The sequence below is a fragment of the Acomys russatus genome, chromosome 17, assembly GCF_903995435.1.
Source record: "Acomys russatus chromosome 17, mAcoRus1.1, whole genome shotgun sequence".
Classification (NCBI taxonomy): domain Eukaryota; kingdom Metazoa; phylum Chordata; class Mammalia; order Rodentia; family Muridae; genus Acomys; species Acomys russatus.
This window is the reverse complement of record NC_067153.1, coordinates 56,703,268-56,727,683: the sequence shown is the minus strand read 5'-3', so window position 1 is coordinate 56,727,683 and position 24,416 is coordinate 56,703,268. Positions and strand designations below refer to the sequence as shown.

Sequence of the window (24,416 nt, the reverse complement as noted above, 5' to 3'; positions counted from 1 at the left end):
TTCACTTTATGGGGGCATTTGTTTCTTTTCTTTTTTTTGCAAAATACAAGGCTGAGCAATGTGTGGCACATTTTCAAGCCTACGGTTCTGGCTGACTGAGCTCCCAAAGAGGAAATGCGGCTTGATCCAGATTGGCACATTCATTCGCATTTGGAAGTGATCATCCCCGATGGCTCTCCGTGATAAAGAGCAACCTGTCCACAGGCCCACTGACCTGCCTCTAGCCAGTGTTCCAAACCTTGACCACATGCCTTAAAGTTCCTTATTATCCAACCACCTTTATGTTTGTTCTTCATAGTAAGGTTCTCAGACCAGGGGGTGGGGGTGGGGGTTGCTCACTTCATTGCTCCTCCACCCTGGACACGCCCACTTGAGCATCATCTTCACCCAGGCCTGCATCTAAGAGACAGGGGTCTCTGCCCTTGCACCCTGGAAGGCTATGATTTCTTCCAACATCCTAAGGCCAAGACTAAAAGAGACCTTCAGAGACGCAGCCGTATTTATTTGCTCTGCAAATATGTTTACTCTGTGTAAATCACTCCCAACATGCCCAACTTTAACTGTTATCGTTGCTGAGGACAATATGCTTTTATTATCCAACTCCTTATCACGCTAGTACAATACGCTTTTATTAAAGTATCTCGGTGGCTAAGCCATCTGCAGCACTCATATCTGATTTCATCCTCCCAACACACCAGCTTAGCAAGTGTAGTACATTCGCTTGTTTGCCTCTCTCCTACCAGAAGGGAAGTGTTCATGAGAGCAGAGGCTTTGCCTGTTACCGGCTCTACCCTAGTGTCTGTGTCTGGTGTGTGATAGTCGAATCTCTGTGGGAATTAATGATCTCTACCTCAAGTAGATCAGCAGCGTGAGCCATACCCTGCAGGGTCAAAGCCAGTCTCTTCCCAGGAGTCTGAACTCGGGCAGGGCTAGTCTCACTGAGTGAATGGCTGCTGAATCTCAGCCTGACACAGCTCTAGGCCTAACTCCTTTCACCCCCAGAGCCCAAAGTAAATTTCCTCCTTGGTATCTGTGAAATGCTCCAGTATCCTTGTAATTGTTTAGTCATTTTAAAAGATGTATTTATGTATTCTATGTATACGGGAGGTCTATCTGCATGTATATCTGCACAACAGAAGAGAACATTGGATCCCATGGGGCTACAGTTATAAAAGGTTGTGAATTGCCATGTGGGTGCTGGACATTGAGCTCAGGACTTCTGGGAGAGCAGCCAGCGCTCTTAGCTGCAGAGCTATCCCTTTAGCACAGCAGTTTGCAACCTGCAGGTCATGACCCCTTTGGAGGTCACACATCAGCCTGCATACCCGCTATTCACACTGCATATCATAACAGTAGCAAAATTATAATTATAAAGTAGCAACAAAATAATTTTACGGCTGGGGGTCACCACAACCTGAGGAACTGTATTAAAGTGTGGCAGCATTAAGAAGGTTAAGAACAGCTGCTCTAACGCATAACTTGTTACTTTTTAACTTAAACCAATTTTTCTGATATGTATTACCAAGAGATTCCTTAATACTATATTGTTACTTTGTATATTATACTGTACAGCTTCCAAATAAACATCAACTGCCTTGTACTTGATGTTAAGAATCTGTCTAAGCTACAACAGCTCGGGAGAGACTGGGGCTAGAGGACAAGCTGCAAACATCTGGCCCTGGAGTGTGCAGGAATGGAGAGTTCTGTCTTGGAGATTGGAGTCAAGAGGCAGCAGCATGGCAGCACACGGCACGGTACTTACCAAATAAGCGCTGATGGAACAGAAACTTGCCAGCGATCAGTCCTGTGAGAATGGCCAGTAGCCATAGAAGCACCTTCAACATCCTCCAGCCAACTCCTCTAGGGTATTTATTTGTTACAAATGAAAAGCAGTTTCCAACAACAATAACATTGGCTTCTGTCTGGCTGTGAGAAACTGGGTCCTCCGCGAATATCAAGAAATTAAAGAAGATGACCAGGTAAGCCACGATCATGCGAGACCAAGGATGCTGGAAATAGTAGCGGAAGTCTTTACCCATCCTTCAGGCCTTCGATGCTGCTTGGCCTACGTAAAGAAAGATACAGAGAGTTAAAGCCGGAAGACAAGCAGTTTCTCCACTGTTCTCCACTATTCAGAAGTTCCACAAGAAGATGTGAGGGAAATATCACTTCTGTTCCTGCCTGTGGCACCAGGACAAGTCTCAGGTTGAAGAAAGTTAAATCTGTCCTTACCTTATCCTACCACCTTTTGTTTTCTTTTCTTTTCTTTTCTCTTCTTCTCTCTCTCTCCCTCCCTCCCTCCCTCCCTCCCTCCCTCTCTCTCTCTCTCTCTCTCTCTCTCTCTCTCTCTCTCTCTCTCTCCAGGTTTCCCTGGAATTCACTCTGTAGACCAGGCTGGCCTCAAACTCAGAGAAGAGACCTGCCTGCCTCAGCCTTCCATGAGATGGGATTAAAGGCATGAGCCACCACCACCCAGTTTGGTTTTATCTCCTATCACTTGAAGACTAGCGAGCAGATAATAAAAGAAGTGACAGGAAGGGACAAGGGAGGAGAGACCACTGTCCAAAACTGAGGTCATGGCCAGGCATGGCGGCACACACCTTTACTCCCAACACCTGGGAGGCAAAAGCAGGAGTTTTAGGAGTTCAAGGCCAGCCCAAGTTAGTAGCAAGTTTGAGGCCAGCCTGGGCTACATGAGACTCTATTTTTAAAAAGTGAGCTAATGACTATACTGACGAAGATGGGAAACAGAGCACACAATCTTCATAATGCTTTTAGACATTTTACCTTATGCTAATGCTGCAAAGCCATTTAAGAGCTCAAGCAATGCAAACTGAACGCTTATTACCAGACACCCTGCTCCGAGTCCCTTTCTGCACGGCGGTGATGACGTCATTTGATGGATACAGGATATGCTTCCACATCTATTTCTAGACATTGTCAAATGGGCATATGGGCAGAAAATTCCCTTAACAACTTTTTACAGTCTGGTTAAAGAACCTCAAGGAGGATTTAATATACCCAAGTCTATACTGAGCATGTTACTGGAGCGGAGGTGTTGGGGGGGCGAGGTGCGGGGGAGACAGGGCTGGACCACTCTGCTTCTGGAGAGTGACAAGGAAATGGGAAGACTTCACAGAAAAAACAAAAAAAAAAAAACAAAAAAAAAAAAAAAAAAACCACATGGCCAAGTCCAAGTACCAGCCTGATAAGTAGGATGATTCCCCGGGTGGAGATGGCAGGGGTGCTCCTTCTATGCAGTGGCAGTCTCTTACAAAGGCACAAAAAGGCATTGCAAACTCATGCCTACAGCAATGGTCAGGGCATGCACATGCCCTTCTTCTTAACATGCGAATGCCCAGATCCTCAGTCCTGCTCAGGTAGTCCCCCTTCTTAAGAGCTGCCCCACAAATCTCCTACACTGCCACTCCCCGCGTTGGGCCTGCCTAAATCTACTGCGTCTTGTGAAAGGAGCCTATGGTTAAAGCTATGGTGCGTGTTTTGTCAGCTGAGTCAGCAATAGTAACTGTTTCTTCCACAATTACAACTGTTTACATATTAAATAACAGAAATAATACAGGACATAACTTGACTTCCATCTGCTAGTTCATTATTCTTGTTTCACAGTTGCTGTTTTGTTTTGTTTTAAAATAAATCCAGGGAGATTGTTTAAAAAGTAGGAAGGGAGGAAAGAGCCTGCAGCGTCCACACAGCTGTGTGCTGGATGTCTGTATGTAACATTACTATGTCACTTTGGGGTCACAACAACCCTTGGAGTGCTGGGGTTACCATTCCCACCCCTTCATTTCACAGCAGGAGAATTGAGACTTTCAGAGTTTGTGAGTCACCACGCAAGAGAGCTGTGTTCTGAGTCTCGGAGTATGACAGCCACAGGCTACAGCCACCAGGTCAGCTTCGGGTACATTCCCCATCTTGCAGAGAGGACCCAGGGTCCAGCTCCCAGGATGTAGAGCCTTGCGTACCTCCTAGAGGTACATTTGTCTCTCGAGGCAATGGCATAAATTCTGTAATATATGGGGGAGGGGCGAATTCAAGAGTCCTTCACAGATCCTGAACACTTGGAGAAGGCAGTAGATGGTGGAAAGCCATTGATTAAGGTTTTCATTTACCCCTCACTGAAAGTATAAAGATGACACACAACCTGAAAGCGACTCAAAGCCAATGGAAGATCTGAGAACAGTCACCAAGGCCCCAAAACCCCATTCAATACTCCTGGCTCATGAACTTCAATTAAAGCCATAATCTAAGTTAATGAAGAATTGGTACAACTGTGTTTTGTTTTGTTTTTTTAAAGCAAAGTTAACACACACATGGATTGGCCATAGAATTCACCCAAACCAACAGTTCCTGCATCTTTGATTCACAAGCCGGCTAAGCCATGTCAAGTCTTGGAAGACTTTCATGAGTGCTCAGAAACACTTGTTCCCAGGGTCTGCGGCTCTCACTGCCTAAGAATAGTGACTTGCACATGATCTGGGGACTAAAATAGGTGTGGCCCTCACACCAAAGAGAAAAAGCAAAGGAAGCAGAAAAAAAAATGAGTAAAACGAACGTCCGTCATAGCCAATACTGAAACGACCCCACCGCTGACAAAAATTTACGCAGAGCCCCTGCAAGTGTCCAGAAACCACCACTATAGGGAAATCTCCAAAAACCTCATCCCAAAGACCCTGAGTCTTAATGGGCTCTCCTATATGCCTAGCGACACAGACACACCGATGCAGGTATCCCTTACGTCTCTCCTCTAACTGACTATGCTCCTCTCTTAGCGCTGATGCCGCTGATGGGGTTGCCACCACTGCCTCCTCCCTCACTGTGGGTGCACAGGACAGGGAGTGGCGTGTGGGCTGAGAAGGGAGGGAACAGACACAGGCCCTTGACTCTTTTCTTAAAAGTGAAATACTCTTGACTTGTATTGCTGTAGGTTTGTTGGTTTTGGTTTGGTTTGGTTTGGTTTTTTTTTAACTTCAGAATCTTGCTTCGTGAGCAATACAATGTCCACATGCCCGGGTTAAATGAGCACATTCAGAAATTTTTGGAGACAGCAGCAGCTGCTACCCAGCACTTACACTATTCCGGGAGACAGAAGGACAGTGCTGAACAGGAACCCTACACCAGTGCCTGATCTCAGCTAATCCCAAGTGATGCTGCGTATGTTCCTGTCACTATTGTGTTAGAGATAAGGATACGAAAACTCCAAGCACTTGCCACCCGCCCATCAACTCCCAGACCCAACAAAGAAGAAAGTCAGAATTGTAATGCCCAGGCCTTGCTCGGCCTTGCTCGGCCTTGCTCGGCCTTCCTCGTGCACCAGTGCTGGAGATTGGTCCCACAGTAAGCGATTTTGTCATGTTCCCCATCCACTAGTTGCCTCCTCCAGCAGCTCGGGGACTTCGATCCTAGCCGAACGCAGCAGGGACCTCGATATTGATCACTTGATCTTTTCTGTGAGAAGCATCAGTATAGATTTATTGTTTTCTTACCCTCAGAAGTTAAAGTGATCTTTCCCAGCTCTCAAGCCCTCACACAGTTACTTGGGAGTCTTTGTTCATGCCTATTCTGTGACTTTAGGCACAACGATGTCAGAAGTTTGTCAAGTCCTTGTGGCCCCGCTTTCTGGTTTTTTAGATACCCTGATAGGATTTAGAGTGCCTAAACTGTTCCTGCCTTTGTAGCCTATATTAAACATCTTCACAGGCCATGGGTTCACTGGTTGACCCTGTAGTTAAGAATCTAGGATTGAGGTTTCCCAACGAAAACCGCAGAGTTGGCAAATATTTTTGTTTGTTTGTTTGTTTGTTTGTTCTAACCCCACAACTATATGTGAGAATGACTTCATCTTTACTCTTAGAAAGTCGTAGTGAAATCGTCCACTTATATGCTTCTCTTCTTCACTTGACCCTCCTTGGATCATAAGAGGCTATGTCCTTCCAGGGCAGAGCTCAATGCTGAGCAATCAATAGATGCCTACTGAATAAACTCAGCAGGACACTCGGAAACAGAAGGGCTCTCCTTATCTAAGAAGGCTCAGAAAGGCAAAGCCATGTGAGAGTAAACATCTGCTAAGGAAAAGAGAGAAGGCAGCCAACCAGCCCTAAGCCTGCAATGACGGCATCGCCCCTGGCAGTACTGACAGCCACTCACAGCCCTTGCCACCAGCACCGGCTCTGCATTAGCATCACCATCACAAAGGAGCAACATTGACTCAGTCCCCACTGGACACCAGACTCTGTATTGATGAGCTTTGCAATCACCTCTAATAGATTAAATAGCTGCCCGGTAAGGAAAACACTCTTTTTTCTCATTTCACAAATACCGATGTAGAAACTGAGGGTTCAGTACCAGTGATACAATGGTAAGGCTTGTCGGCAGTATGATACACACGTGGACCAACTAGCCTCAGTGCTTTACGCTGTTTTCCCTGCACAAAACTTTGCCCCTTTATGTGCAGGTTAGGAAGTTTTCTAAAGGATTCACAATACTTCAAGGATGATAAATCCACTGTTACTAGGCAACATGACTATTGGTAGCATGATCAAAAAGAATGAAGGACCATGGGATTGTTAATTCTTGTCCTTTGTTTTGGAACTTCAGCATAAATAGTTGAGTTGATCTGACGGTGCTTTGAGAATTCTCCACTGATGTTCGGTCTAACTCTCAGAAGGAGAAAACTCTGTGCCCCTTAATTCTCTCATCCATAATGACAGTGGGATAACGCCACCACTAATGCCATGGTAGTATTTGGTCTTACACACACAGCAGCTGTAACCACAATGTTAGTACCTACAGGCTAAAATTGATCACCCATCAGCTTCTAGAACATCTCCAGCTGAAGAGATGTGGATTTATACCAAATAAATAAGCTGCCTCATAGCTTACCAAAAGCTGGCGTTCCAGAGGAGTTTGTAAAGAAAGTGCTGTTCTATAGTCACTGAGTAGAGTACATGAGGTCAAAGGCTCCAGAAGAGAAGACTGACGCCATCTACAGAGAAAGGGTGAAGTCTGCTGGATTTAATTCCAGAATAGCATTTATCTGCCATTTGTTTGACATCTCTCACTCTCAGATGCCCATGTGCTGAAGTTACTTGTACATGTCAGTACTGAATAATCGTTTACTGATGGATGGATGGATGATGGATGATGGATGATGGTGGACGGATAGCTAGATGGACAGATGGATGGTGAATAGATGATGGATGATAGATGATGGTGGGTGGATGGAGGATGGATGGATAGATGGAGGTGGGTGGGTGGATGATGAATGAATGAATGAATGAATGAATGAATGAATGAATGAACAGACAGACTGATCGATGGATGGATGGATGGATGGATAGATGGTGATGGATGATGGTGGATGGATAGACAGACAGACAGATGGGTGGATGGTGAATAGATGATGGCTGGTGGATGCATGAATGGAGGATGGATGGATAGATGGATGGTGGGTGGGTAGATGATGAATGAATGAATGAATGAATGAATGAATGAACAGATGGAAAGATGGACGGACGGATGGATGGATGGATGGATGGATGGATGAACAGGTAGATGATGAATGGCTGGCTAGTAGAACTTTGAGTGAGAGAAACATGCCAAGTTCCCGTTCCAACAATACTGGGTCATGGATTGAAGGGCCTATTTTCAAGGCTCTGGTAGTTTCCTTGTAAGGGACAAATATTAAACACTTAAGAAGATAGCATTTTTCTTAAAAAAAAAAAATAAGGAAAAAGAACTAATGGAGCAAAGTAAAGCAGAGAAAGCTGACATGGGGCATTGAATGCCTCAGAGAAGGGGGTCCAAACGTAGTGTGTTTCAGGAAATGCAGAGCATCAGAGGAGACCGCACAGAGAGTGAGAAAGAGGCCAGGCAGGGTCAGGCTGAGTGAGGGAGGCTGATGCTATTCCTTGGTGTCAGCAGGGCCACAGTGACTGCTGTTCCAAACACTCTGCAGGGGGGAGGAAGCAGGGGAACCAATGAGGAAGACAAATGCCCAGTGAGAGACAGACAGAGGTCTGGGCGTGTCACAAAGCTCTGCTTCTAGACACATATAAAAAAGAAGCAGTGAGGTTTACTGGTGGACTGGATGTCAGGAGGGACAGTCTAGGCAAAAGTCTAGAACAAAACTGCCATTTTCTGAGCTGGAAAACGTATTTCCTGAAGTAAGCAGAACATCGGGGGATAGAGAAAATACATTACTATCGACATTTTGGTTTTGAGTGACTTATATGTGTTGGGCTCTTGGAAAGCACTCTTCACACATTATCTGTTAGTCCTTACCTCAACCATGTAGTAAGGACGCAGAGATTCAATGGGGCAGGATCTACCCAAGGTCGTGTTGAAGCCGCCACAGACTGGCACAAAGGGGCACACCTGCATTTGTGTGGGCCAGAAGCACGGACCCTAATTAACACTACATTCGCATCTATGAAGGAGCGAGGTACCCAGTGAAGACCTCAATGTACTCCCCAGGCAACATCTCTGATGGTGAACAGACGAATACACAGACAGGATGGCGGGGCAACAGACCAGTGTTGTAGGGAGAAAAAGAGGATTCCTCTCCAGAGAAAACAGACTGTACCGGAACATCCAGCTCCATAAAAGGTGAGGTGGAAGAAAAAATGAGTAAACCAAATCCATATGTATTTCCTGGAGCAGACTTAGGTAAGGATAGGCCTCAAGATAAACATAGGCCATTATCTCAAATTAATAGATAAATGGACAAGTATTAGAAGGGCTGGGGGTGGAAGCAATCCTTGACTATCAAGGTTCTGGCTCCATCCCTTTCACCTCAAAACTAAACAAGCAAAGGGAAGATATAGGGGAAAGCACTTTGTGTAACACAGCACTCCTGACAGGCTTTATGACGTAAACACCAAGCACAGTGTACAACCGAGGAGCTTGCCTTCAGTCCAGCCCAAAGACCACACAGCCTTTTAAATAAAACACAACCTTCTAAAGCAATCGATGCAGCCACCTAAGTGGCTCTGCCTAAGGACCGGGACAGTATCTGTGGCACCTAGCTAATTTACAGGATCACATCCATAAGTCACATCTGTTCTCTTCACATTGTATCGAAGTTTTGGTAATTTTCCTCCCCTGTTTTTATCCTGCAATCTTTGGGGCATCAATCAAAGCAAGTTTTTTTTTTAAAGCCAGAATCCAAAAGCAAAGTTGGTCTGAAGGTCTTCCAGAAAGACGGCTTCTCGATGAAATGGCAAATTGGGGGAAAGCCCTATTGAGTTATAAAGTGAAGACCACCATTAGACACTTTTAAAATGCATCAACTGCCCTTCGGTGGCATTTGCTTGTCACAATTATACTCCAAGACAGCAATATGCAATGGGTTAAAGTTCATTCATGCCTGGAGTTATCTTTTAAATGACTGGCAGTTAAGAGAAAATTAAATAAAACTGATGGGCACTGGTTTTTTTGTTTGTTTGTTTGTTTGTTTTGTTTTATTACAAGAATTAGATGGAAGAGTGTGAGAGGAAATGAAGAACGTCTGAGTCAAAATCCCCAATTGCTCTTAAACTATAAAGATCGAGGGAATAAGAAGATGATACCATATCCATGACTTTTTAAAAAAGTCAACATGATAGAAATAATTTTTACATAGATTTTACCACTATATTCTGTAAATTAGAACTTATCTCAGAAAACAAATCACCCCATAAAAGCTTCCTAGACTGAGGTGGGGGCACCTCATATTTTACATACTTCAATACACTTTTTCCTTTATGTCCATGCACTATTATCAAGGTAAATAACACACACACACACACACACACACACACACACACACACACACACACACACACACACACACACCGATGTTCCACAGAGGACAGAATGAATCGCAGCAGCCAAGACGTTCTCTCACGGGTCAAACACACTCGCTGGCCTGTGGTCTTTTTCAAAATAGAAATGGAAAAACTAGTTGTCAATTCAGTCAAGACAGAGTTGTCGAACACACAGGCCTTCCTACTTCCTTCCTGAAAGGACACCTATGAAGTGCAACCTGTTCCTTTAACCAGCAGCCAGGGGCTTGGGTCCCTGCGCCCCGGATCGGTGGAGCGGGGAAAGTTCCGGATGCCCGCGGCCCCTCCCCTAGATCCCGGCTGGCTGGGTCCCCGCCCGCCTGGCTCCGGCGTCCCCGGCCCGCGGGGCTGCCAGGCTCCGGCCTGCCGGCACGACTGGGGCTGCGGGCGGAGGGCTGCGGGCCGCGTACTCACCGGAGGGCGCGCGGCTGGGCCACCGTGGCGGCGGACGCAGGACGAGCGGCGACACGGGCCGCGGCGCGCTGCTGTCACCCGGCTATAAATACCGCGGCCCACGCCGCCGCCTACGCCGGGCGCCCTCGCCGCTCCCGCCGCGCCGCAGAGTCGGCCCCGGACCGCGCCGGGCACATGCCGCCCCGCCCGCCGCGCCGCTGCGGAGCCGGACCGGACCGGGCAGGGCAGGGCAGGGGTGCTGCCGCGGCCTATGGAGTCCGCCTCCCGGCCTCGGCCTGCGGGAACCCCATCAGCTGCACCCTGAGAGGAACCTGGCGGCAGCAGCGAGGACCGCTAACTTTCTAAGGCGGCCTCAGTCACACAGCATCCCTACCGCTGTGTAGGGATGTGGAAGAGTGGGGGTGGGGATAGGAGCCCAGGGGTGGGCAGGAGACTCTCACACCTGCCTTCGGATTCTCTCCCACCGCCCTCTCTGTACATATATTATATATAATATGTATATTTTGAGTATATATTAGTGTATTGTGTATAGGTGTGTTTGTGTATATATACAGATATGTATATAGATATATACACGTAGATAATATGTGTATATATATAGATAGGTAAATGAATATGTGTATGTATGCATATATAGTTATCTGTGCATAAATAGTGTGTGTGCATAAATATATACATACACACTTATAAACACGCATACAAGTATACACTGGCACATACATTGCACAAATATGTAAGCACACGCACACTCATGCATACATGCACATAGACACACATAAGCACATCTCTGACACTTGTTGTTTGGTGTGAGTATATAGTTCTCCGCAGTGTGTGTAGGAGGAGGACCCTTTGACCTGGTCTGAGGAGCCCCTCTTCAGTCATGTGTGTCTGCTACTTACTCCACCCCTAACTGCCCCTGCTACCTTCCTTGGCTTGCTGGCTGCTTTGATGTGTTAAAGGTTGCTACATTCAGCGTGCTGATAGCTAGCACTGCGTACTCACAGCCCATGCTAATGGGAATGATCACATTTTGTACAGTGAGATGGAAAAGGAGAAAAGTCTTGCGTTTCAATGGTAGCAAATTTAGGAAGGCAAGGGCAGCCCTTTCCCTGGCTGCACTGAGAATTCAGAAGCGAGCTTTAGTAAGGATAGGCAGCTGAGACGTCTGCAGATTCTGAAATGGAGTGAAAAGCAAATCCTATGGGCACTGCTATCCCTCCTGCTCGCTCCACGTCTTTGCAGTTGACAGTGGTCACAGTTTATTTTCTGGAAATTGTGGCTTAGCCAATCTCTGGTGGTGCTTGTACAAATTTCCTCAAGTGTGCCTTTGTCAGCATTGTGTGCATTTTACTAAAATATTTGCTTTTTACTTTTTTTTTTTTTTCCAATTCATTTTCACCTCTTCTTCCCACACCATGCTTTGAACTGCTTGGGAGCAGAGACAAAATCTTACCATCGCCCCCTCAGCACCTAACGACCTCCAGGAATCATTCAGTGAGTTGGGGATTAACTTCACAGATGAATCATTCGATTCTACTGTGCTTTTATTGTTATAATCCCCCCCCCCCGAAACAATTATGAAACAGTGTACCTGTCTCGCGTGCGTTCTGTATGCTGCATTTTTCTGGGTACCCACTTCAAAGACTGTTCATGAAGTCAAAACTTGAAAATAATGGCTTCGTCTGGCCTCAGTTGCATGGAGCTTGTTACCCTACTTTTAGACAGTTCCTTGTTTAGTAAATAACATGAAAAAATCTTGGAAAGCATTTCCTGTGTGCTCTTGAGATGTCCGAGGTTCTCACCTCCAGCCAGCCTGTGTGAAGGATCTGGCCTGAGATGTCTGTAGTGTGAGTGTGCCCTTCTTCACCTCCCCCCCTTTCCCCCAATTCCCCCCCCACTCCCAGAAGCTTAGGGACTTTACTTGGCCAGCCACCTTGGTACTCCAGGTCAGCCTTATTTGAAGACCTGGCAGGATAGCATTTATGCTTGGGTCTTAGTGGGTGACTTAGAGAGGTTAAAGGTCAGCTTGTTGTATACCAGGCTCAGGGAACACATGCAGAGCCAAGCAGTTCCCTTCAGGTCTCACAAGAGCAGGAGGAGGGGAGCAAGGACCAGAAAGGATCAGGGGCCACACGCCAGCCTCTCATACAGCCTTCCCATCTTTCCGGGTTCCACAGTAAGGCCTGGAATGCGGAATGCTGATAGGAACTCTGATGCTGCCACTTGCTAGCAGTAGCCTGAGGCAAACTGCTTCAACAGGAATCCCTCGTTTTTCCTTTCTTTACCACTGAAATGCTGAAGTGTTCAAACTTGACACAGATATAATAGCCTATTTAAGAACAAATCCTATTGAAAACTTAGACTGCAGGCCTCCCTATTCAATCGGATTCCAGTCCAGTCCCTGCCATATAGACAAGTCAGAGCTTTACATGACCTAGTGTGCATAAAATAGCTCTAGCATCGGATACACAGTCGATGGTCAATGAAAGCCAGTTTTCCTTCCCGTCAAACCTTTTAAAATATATTTTATTAATTTATTCATATCACATCTCAATGGTTATCCCATCCCTTGTATACTCCCATTCCTCCCTCCCTCCCATTTTCCCCTTACTCCCCTCCCCTATGACTGTGACTGAGGGGGACCTCCTCCCCCTGTATATGCTCATAGGGTATCAAGTCTCTTCTTGGTAGCCTGCTATCCTTCCTCTGAGTGCCACCAGGCCTCCCTATCCAGGGGATGTGGTCAAATATGGGGCACCAGAGTTCATGTGAAAGTCAGTCCCCACTCTCCACTCAACTGTGGAGAATGTCCTGTCCATTGGCTAGATCTGGGTAGGGGTTCGAAGTTTTCTGCACACATTGCCCTTGACTTAATGTCTTATGAGTCTTTCCTCAGAGTCAAAACTATTGATGCAGTGTAAGTGGTGCCTGTTAAACAGGGAAGGGCTGGAGAGACTGCTCAGCCAGTAAAGGCCAAGGCTCACAGCCAAGGAGACCACAGAGTAGGCCTTCCAGCAGAGATGGCCAGCAATGGGTTGCAAAGGCAACAGCTAGGGGTTTACAAGAGAATCCAAGATGGCAGGGCTTCAGAGCACCCATCCCGCCAAGCAAATTCCAGTCTAAACAGCACCAGATATTTTAACTATGAGTTTAGTAAGTTGGTCACAGTTGAAGACAGAGTCAGGTAAGGACAGGCACTGTTTAATCAGCATGATGGGAAAGTTTCATTGAGAACTGACAGGACTGAGAGATGCCCTGGAGAGAACACTCCTGGATACGTTTGTGAGGATTCCAAACACATTGGCATATGGGACAGTAACAAAGGGGGAAAGACCTTCCCTGGATGTGGGTGACAGCATCCAAAAGGTGGGCAGGGCCTGGTAAAAGTGACAAAGGTGGAAGCGAGCCTGTGTGTGCAAGCTCCACTCTTTCCACTCTTCCTGAACAAGACAGGGCATCTGCTGTTGCTGCCATCACCCATGGGCCTCAGCCTCCAGCTCCATCAGCTTTGCCTCCACACCACAAAGTTTGCAAGGAGTGTCCAGGTTTTCAGGCCTGTGCCAGGGCTACGTCATTTGTCCTTAGGCTTCAAAAACTGCCAGTCTCTCTGTTTGTCCAATATGCAGATGGCCACTACTGGACTACCTAGCCGTCAACCATGCTGGACAATCCAATAACACACCCCTTTAAAATTGTGTGTGTGTGTGTGTGTGTGTGAGAGAGAGAGTATGTATATGTGTAAGTATGCATTGTGTGTCTGTCTGTGTGTGTGAGAGAGTATGTATGTGTGTGAGTATGTGTTTGTGTGTGTATGTGTGTGAGTATGTATTGTGTAAGTATGCATTGTGTGTGAGTATGTGTCTGTGTGTGTGAGAGAGTACGTATGTGTGTGAGTGTGTGTATATGTGTGAGTATGTGTTTGAGTGTGTGTGTATGTGTGTGAGTGTGTGTGTATGTTTTGTGTGAGTATGTATTGTGTGAGTATGTATTGTATCTGAGTGTGTGTGTTGTGTGTGTGTGTGTATGTGTGAGTGTGTGTGGTGTGTGTGTGTGTGTGTGTGTGTGTGTGTGTGTGTGATCTATTTGCTGATAGATTTAAGGAGAAGGGAAGTCGTTGCCTTCACTTGCTACCCAGTGATGACTCCACTCGGCTCCAGTGGATAGTTCCAATCCAGGAGGCACACAAATGCCCTGTGCAAACTAAGTGGGCCACAAAGCAACAAAAGCCCTGGGCCTGGGAAAGTGATTGGTGGCCAACAAGAGAGGCTGAAAGGGACAAGAGAGGATAGGAGAAAAGAGAGAAGAGTGACCAAAATGCATATGCACATTATGGAACTGTAAAATAATAAAATTAACAAAAGCATGTCTTTAAAGTAAAATTCCTATTTTTGAGTTTGAAAATCAGAAATGAGTTCGCGCACTGTGTTTTCCCATTCACTTTTCCCGTCCTGCTGGCTGAAGACTACGATTTCCTGGTGGCTTGCTTGCTTTAAGAAAAAGGCAGGGTCAGTGTGTTTTCCAATTGTTGGTAGAAGTTTTGATTGAGAGCGGATTATGTGCTAAGTGCCCTGGGTTGGTTTGGATGAAAATGGCCCCTGGAGGCTCACAGGGGGTGGCACTATTAGGGGCTGGCCTTATTGGAGGGAGTGGGTCACTGGGAGCAGGTGCTGAGGGTTCAGAAGCTCAAAGGAGGGCTGGTGGTCCACATTCTCTCCCTGATGCCGGTGGATCCTGATGCAGAACTCTCAGCTCCTTCTCCAGCACCATGTCTGCCTGCGTGCCACCATGCTTCCTGCTATGACAAGAATGGGATAAACCTCTAAACTGTAAGCCAGCCCCAGTTAAATGTTTTCCTTTATAAGGGCTGCTGTGGCCATGGTGTCTCTTCAGAGCCACCAAACCCTTTTAAATCAAGAGGAAACCATGGCTGTAAGCATCTGTAATCTCTGTCCCCAGAGCCAATCACAGACACTTGCATCTGTGACTACGGATCACTGTGAAAACTATCTTTAACTTCCTAGAGGTCAGTCTGGGCAGTAGCAACCATACACTCTGAATATACAATGCTTAAAGTCCTTATTGCTAAATAGGCAAGAATAGAAATTTGAACATGTTTATATTCTGGTTTAGTTTTTTTTTTTTCTTTTCTTTTTTTTTTTTTTTTTTTTTTTTTTTTTTTTTTGGTGGGGGGGAGGTTGTTTTTTGTTATGTTGGCACAGGCCACAGTCATCTGGGAAGAGGAACCTCAATTGAGGAAATGCCTCTGTCAGATTGGCCTGTAGGAAAGCCCGTGTGGCATTTTCTTGATTGGTGGATGTGAGATGCAGGAGTGCCATCCCTGGGCAGGTGGTCCTAGAGTATATGAGAAAGCTGGCCGAGCGAACCGCGGGCGGAAGCCAACAAGCAGCACTCTTCCATGATCTCTGCTTCAGCGCCTGCCTCCAGGTTTCTCCCTTGACTTCCTGCCCTGACTTCCCTTCACGATGGACTGTAAGACATAAGCCGAAATAAACCTGTTCCTCCCCGAGTTGCATTTGGTCGTGGTGTTTATCACAGTAGTGGAAAGCAGCCCAGAATGCTCTATAACCTGCCTCTGGTAATTCAAGGACAGTGTCTGGACTCCCAGGATTCCTCTCACCCATCTAAACATCCATTCTTACTGAACACAGATGTCATGGATTTCTCTTCGAAGGTAATCGTGACGTGTCTACAGATTCTGACAGCCTGTGCTCTGCAGTCTTGATTTTGTCTAGATGTGGTACAGAGGAAATGTACCTCTGTGTATACTCTGAAGCGCCTGCTTCGTGAAGTGTTCGAGGAGTTAACGGTGACTGCTAACTGGGGGTGCAGTTTGTTTGGATGTCTGGCTTCCATCTCCAGCACCACAGAGACCAAGTGTCATAATGCACACCTGTGATCCCAGAGCTCAGGACATAGACACAGGAGGATCAGAAAGTTCACCTTATCCCTTGGCCACATAATGAATTTGAGGCCAGTCTGGTATACGTGGGACCCTGTCTCTTTAAAACCATAAATAAATATTAAAACTATTTTATTCTTAGAATGTGGTCTGATACTTACTGAGTCGCCTATAATGTTGCCGTTCTTATGATCCCCCCCCCCCCCCGTCTCCTCCTTATAGCCTGCAGGTCCTGCAGACTTCCTTCAACCAACGAGCTGACTCACGCATCCTCGAGCACAAAAAAGAGCAAGGCAAAGAGACTCTTCTGAACAGTCTTTAAAACAAGAGTCATGCAAACAATGACCCACCATCCTGCCAGAAGTAGAGCTGTCACCAGCTTTGTGGCTGGTATTGCCTACACTTGCTGAACTTCCTACAGAGTCTGGATAAATGCAACAGCTTCCTCAGAGAGTCTTTCATTCCTCCTTCAGTGACAGAGAGGGACAGTGCTGTTTACTACCTCCTCCTGCCTTCTGTGCCCCCTTCTCAGTCCTGGTCAACCCCAATAACTGGCTCCTGTCTCATCTCCAGGGTCCAGTGCTTGCTTGGGATAGCTTTTTTTGCACAGGCATGGGACTGCTGGTTTAAAAAAGAAAACATTCCTCTGAGCAGCTTCAGGGTAGCCTTTCCTTCCTAGTTTAGTTTCTCAATACAGATGTTCTTTTCTCTCCTATAAAATCATTTCTTTCTAAATTGCTCCTCCTTAGAGAAGTTTGGTAGATCCAACAAAAAGGTGAAGGAAGCTTTGATTTGAGACAACACAAAACTACAAAAATATACTGGCTGTCAAATCGTGCTCTTCCTTCTGAAAAGTATCAAGTATGTTGTCCAATCAATAATCATATCTAAAGCAACCAGCCTATCAGAGAACAGAGGTTTCCAAGACAAACATGCACTTCCCTAGGGAGCTCACATTCAATAGCAGACCAGACTTAGCTTATGACGGTAATAAGTACTAGGCAGAGATGGCTTGACCAATGTCAAAGGCATTTTCACCACCAAGAAATAGAGAGATTTTGGAATTGAGAAATAAAACTGTCTAGACGGCTAGATGATGGTGGTGGGCCCTTAAACAAGTTCTGGGCAACAAGAGACAGCAGAAACAATGCCCGTCACCAAGAAGACGTAACTGTGTGCCGAAGGAGCCAGCAATATAAGGAAGAGGAAAGGCAAGGGGGCAGGGTGGGGAAGAGGAAAAGCCACAAGCAGCAGCAATGTTGGAGGCTGTTCTATGACCTGGGAATGCATGGGGAGTAATGGACTATAAAGCCAAAAGGAGAATGTATTTCTTCTGTCTGGGCGTTTTAGCAAGAAGAGATGAGAGGCAGGAGGCAGGATGGAGGATTGAAATGAAATACAAGACAAATAACAGGCACCAGGAGTTTAAATAGAAAAAAAAAGAGGTGAACACTATCTATGTTAGGATTCTGCTATAGTCTGCCTGCCTGTGATGTCACTGCTTACCTGCCACGGGGGTGTGGTCCTGCCCAGGGCTAATTCAAAGAACAGACCCTCCACATGGCTCTCTCCGTCGCATAGTGTGATTCCATCTCTCTGTACAGCTCCGCCATTCACCTATAACCTCTGCCACTCAGCTTTTTACAATCTATATGTGCATTTGAAGACAATGGTCATCTTTCTTGTAGCCATGAAGTGAAAAACTGCAACCTTTGTCCTCTTCCCGTTGACTAGAAGAGTCCATCTCTCTATCCCTATTGAGGGGCGCCACCCTCTCTCCTCACATTTCAACGAAGAAACAAGGCAGGCTCTTCTGATACCTTTTCCCAGCTCTTAGGGTTCACTGGGACCCCTTCCCCATTACAGCTACAGAGTTGAAAGGCCTGGGCAGTTCATTCTTCAGTGTTTTAGGCTATCATTAGAGAGACAAGTGTCAACCACTCATTGTGGTGCTCTGATCATCTGAGTGAGCACTTGGGAGGCAGGAGCATTGCCGTGAGTTCCAGGCCAGCCTGGATTACACAGTAAGTCCTTGCCTCTGAAAAAGACGAGTTCCAAATGGAAGTAATAACAAGTTCACGATGAGCATGCACATGTTGTTAGTCATCATGATATTTAATTTCAAAGTGGTATAGACAATTGTTTTTGCAACCCATGTATCTTCTTTAACACGCTAACCAATACCGCCTATTCTTACACACTCTTATTGCTTGCTTACTTACCCGTACTCTTACATACCCTTCCAGGACACCATGACAAACAACCACAAACCACTGACTTTGGCAGGAAACTTCAGAAGGCAAATCTCTATTTAACACACTTCCACCGAGTCCGTTCCTTTCCTTTCAGCTAACACTATCATGTAAGTTGAGCATGCCCAGAAACTTCCCTGTCCATAGCTTTAATCTTTCAAATTTGTGCTCCATCCCCCCCTCCAAATGTGTCTAGAATCCTGTTCTTACGGCTTACAAATGGATATCTACATAAATGCACTCCCTTAACTGAACAAGCTTAGGAATCGGCCAACCTGTGCCTGAATGTGCCTTGATTCTTTCAACAAAATTCCTGTACTTCCTCTGAGGAGGGAATTATTTTAAAAACCAGGCCCTAGATGTCCTTGCCGGCGGCCTGTAATAAGTCTTTCCCTACCCTTTTCATGACCTGACCCTGCTCATTTTGGCTTCGCATTCACCAAGATGCCCAACCGTCGTGCTCAGCTATTCGTGGTGTGAGTACCTTCGAGTGTGCCATTTACACAAATGAAAATGGCTAGGATGTCACTAGGTGAAACCATTTGGTGGGACTGAGAGGGTGTTCTGTGGCACATAACTGCCTTCACACCAGCAAAGCCTGGTTTCTTAATAGCATCTCGTTCTGAGTTTCTGGGTAGGCATGGCTTTGGGGTGGGGTGCGGGACACTGTTTAATACACTATATTTAGATTCATAAATAGGCATAGCATCTCCCATGCAAATATTCTGCTCTCACGCACAACGAATAAAAGTTCATGGGAGAAGTCATTTGATTAATGAGCAATATAATTTGTGTTTTATAACTTACCTAATCTTGTCCAAATCTCATTTATTTTGCTACTGCACTGTGGAAGGGTTTCTTCCTTCTTTTTTTTTTCCCCCCTTTAGGTTGTGGAGCTGGGTTGGGGTTCTGGATGACAACGATTTCAATGTTAACCAAGCTTCCACACCAAGACTCAGGTGGTCGTGAACTGCTAAACACTACACTGGAGGAGTCCAGCAGCTTCAAGCAAATAGTGAACAAATACAAGCCCAACAGTGTCTGGCCCAGGGTGAGCTACTTCTTCTCCCGGAAGCTCAGGGTTCACTTAGGATGCCCAAGCACAATGGCTGAGCAGGCCACTCAGGACTTGGAGAGTTAAAAAGCCACTCAACAGGCATGCTGGTGCCTGCCACATCCTCTATGTGTCCTGAATCCTAGTCCACACCCATCAGTAGTTCCAGGATAGATTTTTGCTTGGGAAGCTAAGCTGATATAACGTTTCAATGGCATAAAGAATACAGGAGCTACTATAGTGAGAGTTTTGGAGTTTTGGTTTCTTTTAAAAACACAGACATACTGTAAGAATATGTTTTTGTTTTAATCCCAGGTGTGAGAATATGGGTCTGCTTCACAGCAGATGACTATGATTTGCCTCGTGCTATAGTGTGATTTGGATCTGCAGTTACTACTCAACCAACCCTTTAAGAATTCTTAGCCTTGTATACACATACATACACACACACACACACACACACACACACACACACAGAGAGAGAGAGAGAGAGAGAGAGAGAGAGAGAGAGAGAGAGAGAGAGATTCTTATCTGGAACTACTTGACCCTATGACCTTAAGTGTTGATTTTTTAAAAATCCAACAGAGGCTGAGAGAGATTGAAGAGGGAGAAGAGAATGCAATTGGTGCGTTGTCAGGGGACAGTGGAGCCCGAAGAAGCTGAGCTGAGCAGATAGGCTCGAACTGTCATTATAGTTTGGAGTTGCTAGTATTGGGGAAGTTGGGAGAAGGGACTGTTTAAGCAGACTGCTGTAGAATTGGGGGAGGAACGATTAGGAGAAACAGTTGAAGGGGCTGGACTGGAAACTGGGAGGAATAGTTGGGAAAGAAATTAGATTCAGATCTCTCTCTCTCTCTCTCTCTCTCTCTCTCTCTCTCTCTCTCTCTGTGTGTGTGTGTGTGTGTGTGTGTGTGTGTGTTTTAGGGGGTGAAACCGTGCAGGGGTCGGGATAAAGGGTGGGAAAAAGAAGGGCCCACAAAGTAGCACAAAGACAGGTTTCACTGTGCTCTGGCAGGAGCTGCAGATAGTTTCTGTGATTGTATAACATTTGGAATTCTGGAAATTTCTTAGAGAGTATATAAATGTTAGGGCCCTGAGAGGTGGTGGAGGTTGTTGGTTGGTTGTTTTTAGCTGTTGTCAGTTGTTGTCAGTCATGGTTTGTTAAGTAGTTTTGCACAAAGAAAAACAACTTAAAGAAATTAGATATCCTGATGACGAAGATCAAATGTGCTCCCAAGAAACTCAACACTCCCAATTGACAGGAAGTAGTCTAACACTAATGTCTCCCTCTTTCCACACTTGGCTTTATTCAGAAGATCCCTTTCCTTTCCTCTCTACTCTTTCCTCCCCCCCCCCCCTTATCTAGTGTTAGGGAGTTGAAAGGGTGGAAGAAAAGGGATGGAGAGTGTGGAAGAAAGAGGAAGAAGAACCCACAAACGCCCGCTACAGGCTAGTGTGCTGGAAGTTTTAGTGTCTTTAAAAACTCCGTTATGTTATGTAAACATGCTTTGTTTTAGTCCCAGATGTGGATATGGGGCTGATTCAGATTGTCCACAGCAGCAAACTATTTGCCTCACGTGCAGGCGCTGAGAGGGGCTCTTTGACACCTGCAGAGACTTTAATTCCGAGGACTCTGGAGAGCAAGTAAAGGCCAGAGCCCAGAGAGAGACTGGGGACTCTCAGAAAGAAGGAGGCTGCTGCTGCTGTTGGTGCAGTGTGCTGAAAAGACGTTGGAGACGTCCTGAAACGAAGACTGGACTTGCCCCAAGGAACCCAACAGCCCTAACCAGCAGGAAGCAGCTAAAGAGAACAAAGCCCTTCTCCCAGTAACCTTCTTTCTTTCCTCGCTGGTGTTGGGGTGTTAGAAGGGATTAGGTGGAGAAGGGAAAAAGAGGTATAAGAAATGGAAACAAAAATGGATTTTTAAAGGCTGGCGATGCAATTCTGTTGATGAAAATGCTTGTGTGGAATGCATAACTCCTTGGGTTCCATCTCCAGAATTGAGGAAACTCAGTGGGGAGGTGCACATCTCTAATCCCAGTACTTGAGAGGCAGAGGCGAGGGAATCAGGACTTCAATGATACTCTTATGTACATAGAGTTTGAGGACAGCACTACAGGATTTTCTGTGCTAAATATATATATATATATATATATATATATATATATATATATATATATATATATATATATATATATTTTCCCCATTTGCTTTCTATGGCTGAGATTAAAAACTATAACTAAAAGCAACTTGGGGAGGAAAAGATTTGCTTGGTTTACACACATCCATATCATAGTCCATCCCTGAGATCGCAGGACATAACTGAGGGAAGCCAAGGCAGGAAGTCAAGTAGGAACCTGGAAACAGGAACTGGAGCCCAGGCCCTGAGGAACACTAATTGATTTCCAGTGTGTTTCCCTTGGCTTGTTCAGTATGTATTCTTATATACCCCAGAACCACCTATGTTGCACCTATTTTTTAAACTAGTTTATTTGGATTTATTATGCTTTGATTTCCTTTCTCCACCCATTATCCCTCCTAATACCTTCCAACACCCAACACTAAGTAGGAGAGAAAGAAGGTTAATGGGGAGAGAGGGTAGAGTTCTTTTTAGATTTAGTTCTTGCTAGCTAGGGTCATTGGGTTCTTTGGGGGGCAATACCAATCTCAGTCGTCAGGGTGTCCAGCAGTCCAGCAAACCAGCAACAGCAAACAGAGCAGAAGGACGAAACAGCAACAACACAGGGAGCAGCAGTCTTCTTCTCGCTACAAGCTTTTGGCTCTCTCCAGGCTCTGATATTTATACCCTCTCTAAGTCCTCATTCCATTAACTACAGCTAGCAAAGACCACACCCCTCTCTGAGCCCCATGAGGCAATTATAAGCTGTGGATAAACTAAGGCAGTCCTATATATCATACTTGGGATTAAAACAAAACCATATTACATAACATAACTGAGTTTTTAAAGAAATCAAAACTTACACTAGGCACCCGGTCAGCAATGGGGGCCCTCTACGTAAATCAAGAAAATGTCTCACAGACTTGATCACAGGCCCATCTTACAGAGGCAGTCTCTCAACTGAAACTCTCTCTCTCTCCAGATGACTCAAGCTTGTGTGTCAACTTGACAGAAGAAAAAACAAACAAACAAACAAAAACCCTAACCAGCACACACATATAAACCTTACACGCTGGCTTTGAGGAAAATAATAAATTTGAGTGAAGACAATAACAAGTTAGAGATACAGTGGTGATGGTAATTTCCAAGAAGTGGTTGTACATACAGATCTCTAACTTGGGCGAGAAACTGGGGCTGAAATACAGACAAACCAGCATCAGCAATGTAATGAGTCAGTGTTTCTCACAGTGCCGTCTCCACACCATCTGTGTTACAGTAAACCAAGGTGGGGTGTTAACACCCCAGGATTCCACTAGTGACTCAGACCCTCTTCTGGCATGCTCAGTAACCTTCATTTTAACACATCCCTAGTGATTCATATGTACATTAAAGCTGGAGAATCCTAGGTAGAGGGAATTACTGTTTTACCATGTCTTTAGTTATCATACAGAATAACAGATTTAATTATAACATTTTCATAGTGTTTACCTTGTATCTTTCTCTTATTTGCCAATCCCACTGCCTTCTTCCATCCCTCCTCCTCCTGCTCCATCCAAATTCTCCCCATTCTGCATTCTTGCCACGTATTGTGTATATGTAATATAATACATACAAAATATAACATATTATATTTGTATATACAGTATGTATGTCTTTAAGTCTACAATCTGGACAAGAGAAAACACATGATAGCCTTTCTTGACCCCTATTCCTCTCTCTTGTCCCCCTTTCCCATCTGCCTCGGGCCTCTTCCTCACCCTTTGTAGAAGAAAATATTTGTGTTCCTGTAGATGAAGTTGTCTAACAAGACTATAGAAAAGGGGCAGAGAAGCAATCACGGAAATACTGCTGACATAATTCTGTAGCGTGAATTTAGTCTTTTGACCGCATGTTAAGAATGTCTGCCCCACTTTCTTGGAAAACTGGGAATAGCTCTACCTCAAGACACACCCACAGCACTCTGGGCATATATCCACAAGATGCTTCACCATCCAACAAGGACACTTGCTTCTCTATGTTCATAGCAGCCTTATTCATAATAGCCAGAATCTGGAAACAACCTAGATGTCCCTCAACTGAAATGAATATTACTCAGTGATTAAAAACAAGGAAACATGAAATGTGCAGGCAAATGGATGGAACGAGAAAAGATCATCCTTAGTGAGGTAACCCAGAAAGACACACATGGTATGTACTCATTTATAAATGGATTTTAGCCACATAGTACAGGGTAAACATACCACAATGCACAAACCCAAAGAAGATAAGTAATAAGGAGGACCCAAGGGAGGATGCTTAAATCTCACTCAGACAGGGAAACAGAATAGACAGCAGAAGTGGCTGAAGAGAGGGAACAGGGGAGGAGAGGGAATGCGGAGAGAAATGACGATGGATATCAGACCTGAGGAGAGTAGGGGGCAGGTGGACAGAGGGCCTGCAGAGAGAAGGAAAACCAGGAGCAGGGGCATCTCTGTGACAAGCTGGAGACCTACAACGTATGACAGGATAGGCTTCTGGGAGGATATGAGGGTGATGCTAGCTGAGACCCCTAGTAGGAGGCGTCATAAATACTGAAGAGAACACCCTCTTCACTAGACAGGACTCCTAATGGAGGGCGGGGAACACCAACCCACCCACAAAAACTCTGACCCAAAATTTACCTTGCCTACAAGATATGCAGGGATAAAGATAGAACAGAGATCGAGGGAATGTACAACCCAAGACCCAACCCACGGGAGAAAGCCAACTCCTAACACTGTTAGTGATACTCAGCTATGCTCCCAGATAGGAGCCTAGTATAGCTGTCCTCTGAGAG

The 24,416-nt window shown here is 45.5% G+C and overlaps 1 protein-coding gene across 4 annotated transcripts in view; it reads right to left on the bottom strand.

Moving 5' to 3' along the window:
- Positions 1-10,402, bottom strand: part of Tmem117 (transmembrane protein 117) — a 443,332-nt gene extending 432,930 nt beyond the window's left edge. For all 4 annotated transcript variants that reach the window (XM_051160255.1, XM_051160258.1, XM_051160257.1 and 1 more), the window contains exons 1-2: positions 10,257-10,402; positions 1,763-2,065 (exon numbers count right to left, since the gene is read on the bottom strand). In XM_051160255.1, the coding sequence (XP_051016212.1) occupies positions 1,763-2,039 (277 nt within the window). In that variant the 5' untranslated portion in view covers positions 2,040-2,065; positions 10,257-10,402. The remainder of the gene's footprint in view (positions 1-1,762; positions 2,066-10,256) is intronic.
- Positions 10,403-24,416: the final 14,014 nt, after the last annotated feature.